This window comes from Salvelinus fontinalis, chromosome 11 (genome assembly GCF_029448725.1).
Source record: "Salvelinus fontinalis isolate EN_2023a chromosome 11, ASM2944872v1, whole genome shotgun sequence".
Lineage (NCBI taxonomy): Eukaryota > Metazoa > Chordata > Actinopteri > Salmoniformes > Salmonidae > Salvelinus > Salvelinus fontinalis.
In genome coordinates, this window is record NC_074675.1 from 24,344,575 (window position 1) to 24,348,732 (window position 4,158).

The 4,158-nt window shown below is 43.0% G+C and overlaps 1 protein-coding gene across 4 annotated transcripts in view; it reads right to left on the reverse strand.

Annotated features, from left to right (window-relative positions):
• Positions 1-4,158, reverse strand: part of LOC129865345 (putative adenosylhomocysteinase 3) — a 49,842-nt gene continuing 45,684 nt past the window's right edge. For 2 of the 4 annotated variants that reach the window (XM_055938055.1, XM_055938056.1), the window contains exons 16-17: positions 3,977-4,097; positions 1-2,538 (exon numbers count right to left, since the gene is read on the reverse strand). In XM_055938055.1, coding sequence (XP_055794030.1) covers positions 2,532-2,538; positions 3,977-4,097 — 128 coding nt within the window. In that variant the 3' untranslated portion in view covers positions 1-2,531. Of the gene's footprint in view, positions 2,539-3,972; positions 4,098-4,158 lie in introns of those variants that run through there. The other 2 variants (XM_055938057.1, XM_055938058.1) reach the window with 1 other exon arrangement.

The following is a 4,158-nucleotide window of genomic DNA, read 5'->3' on the forward strand; positions in this document are numbered from 1 at the left end:
TTGATACAATGACATTTTTATTCTTTAAGATTACAGATCTATTATTGCTCATCTATCATTATCACTTGCAATATTTAAACATTGTTCCGACAACTTAAAAATTTGAGAAGAATTTTCCATCTGTACTGACTGGATTTGCGAACAATAAATACAAGAGTTGATATGCTGTAATTCCTACACTTTTGAGTTAACCATACAAGATGCTGGCGTTAACCCTGCCCACGTGATGCAGCTATTGGACCGACTAATGCTCTTTCACCCCCGGAACGCACGGGCTATGATCCTGAGACAACGGCAATCGAAGCAACCATGTCCTACTACACATTAGCCCAACACACACTCACTCGCTCACTGGCTCACACGGTCAGACACGATAAACCACCAACAGATGAGATAATCAGCACGAGGATCATGTTCTAAAACGTCAGACAAACAGAAATATGGATTGTATGGATGGTCACACAGAGGGGGCCTCCGACTTGGAAGATGGTTATTATGGAGGCTGGGGCATAAAATGGTAGCTCACGAGTATGACATGAACACAGTGACATTTTAGAATGTATAGTATGGGCATAATTAACATGGGAGCATATGGGTGTATGTTCTCGGGGATTTAAGTCCGTTCTATACGATGTAAAAAAAAATACATGAAAAAATGAGAAGAAAAGCTGGTTCCTCCCAGCTGGCTTGTAGTACGGGCTTTTGGTTCAGGTGAAAACCCTAACAGCTGGGATTTCTAACAAAGTTGAATCTAAAAACGTTGAGGAAATGAAGCCGGACTAATAATTGTACCAGAGGAGTTTGGCCCTCAACAGAAAAACTCAAACTAACGAAGACACCAAATCTTGGACATTTATAAGGTGACTATGACCTTTTATCAGAAATGCATAATACATTGGAACAATGAGGTAAACTGATGTCTGAAGTGGTGACTCTTTTTTGGAACGTGTGAAATGTAGGTCCCCAACTAATTACAAGCATATGTAATGACCCAGTCATCAAGCTATAGCCTCACTGCAGTTAAAATCACAACTAACGCCCGACAATGGCTAATTGGTTTTAACGCTGTAATTACTGTACAGGTTTGCTTACGGCAGCTTACTATTGAGGACCTGGCCAAAGAAACTACTACCAGCCTGGCTGTACATTTGGTATCTCACTGAAATAGTCTGTCACAGTTTTCAAAAAAATCATCCAGAACATTTATCATAACATTTAATTGCTTATCTTTATAACGAGACAGATGTTTAATTTCAAAGGTAAGATATTAGATGGGTGGAGGAAAGATATAAAAATCGACATTTCTACATAAATATATCCCCTTGTAATGATCTCCCATACCTGTCATGCCTCTAATTAAGCAATAAGGTACGAGGGAGTTTGTGATATATGGCCAATATACCTGTGTTAAGGGCTGCTCTTGAGTACGACTAAACGCAGAGTGCCTGGTACATTTCCAATATACCACAAACCCCTGAGGTGCCTTAATGCTATTATAAACTGGTTACCAACATAATTAAAACAGTAAAAAATAAATGTTTTGCAATGGTGGTATACGGTCTGATATACCACGGCTTTCAGCCAATCAACATTCAGGGCTCGAACTACTCAGTTTATAATACAGTATAATGCTTTGAAAGGAGAATCTAGCTCCGGACATCGTGGATGGATGTCATAAACTCTGGTCGGCAAAATACTTTTCATATAACACTAGCATCATGTGAGCAGTTTGGGAGCTGAAGAACATAGTTCATTATTGAGAGGCTGTGGTACAGGGAGCTGAGATGGATTCACTGTGTTTGAGTGATAGGTGCGGGAGAGAGGTCCCAACCAATCACAGGGAAAGACCCCGCCCCCACACCTGTCACTGTCCAGTTTGATTGGGGGGGGGGGGGGGGATAGGAGAACAAACGCATTAAAACATACTTAAAAACAAGGACAGAGAATAAATCTGAATCAAATGATCAAAGACAGGACATGATTGGACCCAATGACCCCCCCACCTCCCACCTCTTCATCTAATCCCTTTCAATTGATCTTTGAAAACAAAACAAAAATCAAGAGTAGGTAAAGACAGACAACAGGACATGAACCACACGTCCATCCCTAAATCTTCAAAGGTCATCTTTCATTCACACAGAGATTTTTTTGTACATTTGTTTTTCTTCATTAAGTCTTCATTAGTTTTTAAACGAACAATAAAAAGAACTCGCAACGGAGTTTACGTACGACTGACTGACAGACAGACAAGTAGCTAAGAGAAGACGATGAAATCTCCAGGAGACGCTTGCTAAGGAGCCCAAAATGGCAGGAGCAGCTCAAAAAAGGTTAGAGTTACATTATTCTAGCGGAAATAAATAAAACACTGCCAAAGAGCAGGTAAAGCCACGCCCTCCACTCTGAGCAATTAGCATACAGCTCCTCCCCTCTTGTAAAAAGCAGGTGTGTGACTATTCCGTCCTCCTCTCTCCTTTCTTCTTGGTTCTGTACGATTTTTGGAGCCATGGTATTTTCTTCATTTCAGAGTTGGTTTAATACCTTTGGGGGGGAAAAAAACAAAATGTCAAATCATGTAGTAACAATCTTGGCACTGTGGATCTCTCTCTACCAAGCATCTCCCTACCGGCATGGCCGTCTTACCGGGCTTCTACATCTGCATTGCTTGCCGTTTGGGGTTTTAGGCTGGGTTTCTGTATAGCACTTTGTGACATCGGCTGATGTAAAAAGGGCTTGATAAATACATTTGATTGATTGATTTCTCATTATAACGCTGATAACTGTATTTATAACATTACACCGTTGCAATAACACCACGAAAGATATACACCGAGTAGACAAAACATTAAGAACACCTGCTCTTTCCATGACAGACTGACCAGGTGCATCCAGGTGAAAGCTACAATCCCTTATTGATTTCACTTCAAGCAGTGTAGATGAAGGAGAGGAGTCAGGTTAAAGAAGGATTTTTAAGCAATTGAGGCATGGATTGAGACAATTGAGGCATGGATTGTGTATGTGTGCCATTCAGAGGGTGAAAGGGCAAGACAAAGGATTTAAGTGCCTTTGAACGGGGTATGGTAGTAGGTGCCAGGTGCAACGGGTTCTGCCATGCCTCAGGACTACCTGGCCTGATGACTCCTTGCTGTCCCCAGTCCACCTGGCCGTGCTGCTGCTCCAGTGTCAACTGTTCTGCCTGCGGCTATGGAACCCTGACCTCTTCACCGGACGTAATACCTGCCCCAGACCTGCTGTTTTCAACTCTTTAGAGACAGCAGGGGCGGTAGAGATACTCTGAATGCTCGGCTATGAAAAGCCAATTGACATTTACTCCTGAGGTGCTGACCTGTTGCACCCTCGACAACCACTGAATATTATTATTTGACCCTGCTGGTCATCTATGAACATTTGAACATCTTGGCCATTTTCTGTTATAATCTCCACCCGGCATAGCCAGAAGAGGACTGGCCACCCCTCATAGCCTGGTTCCTCTCTAGGTTTCTTCCTAGGTTCTGGCCTTTCTAGGGAGTTTTTCCTAGCCACCGTGCTTCTACACCTGCATTGCTTGCTGTTTTGGGGGTTTTGGGCTGGGTTTCTGTACAGCACTTTGAGATATCAGCTGATGTAAGAAGGTCTTTATAAATCAATTTTATTGGATTTGAACTGCAACGCTGCTGGGTTCACGCTCAACAGTTTGCCGTGTGTATCAAGTATGGTCCACCACCCAAAGGACATCCAGCCAATTTGACAACATTGACACAACAGTGGGAAGCATTGGAGTTAACATGGGCCAGCAACCCTGTGTAACACATTCAAACCTTGTAGAGTCCATGCCCCGACGAATTGAGGCTGTTCTGAGGGCAAGGGGGGGGGGGGGTGGAACTCAATATCAGGAAGGTGTTCCTAATGTTTGGTATACTCAGCGTATGTGACGTACAATATTAGCAGGCAATCGAAGCATTCGGGTGTTAATGTTTACCTGTAGTAGTTTGGCTTGAAGGGCCCATTCTTGTTCAAGCCCAGGTACTTGGCCTGCTCGTCACTCAGCTCTGTGAGGTGGGCATCGAACGTAGGCAGGTGAAGACTGGCCACATACTCATCTGGAATAATACAGAAGGAGGGAGTGGAGCGAGAGAGAGAAAAAAAGAGCGAGAGAAAGAT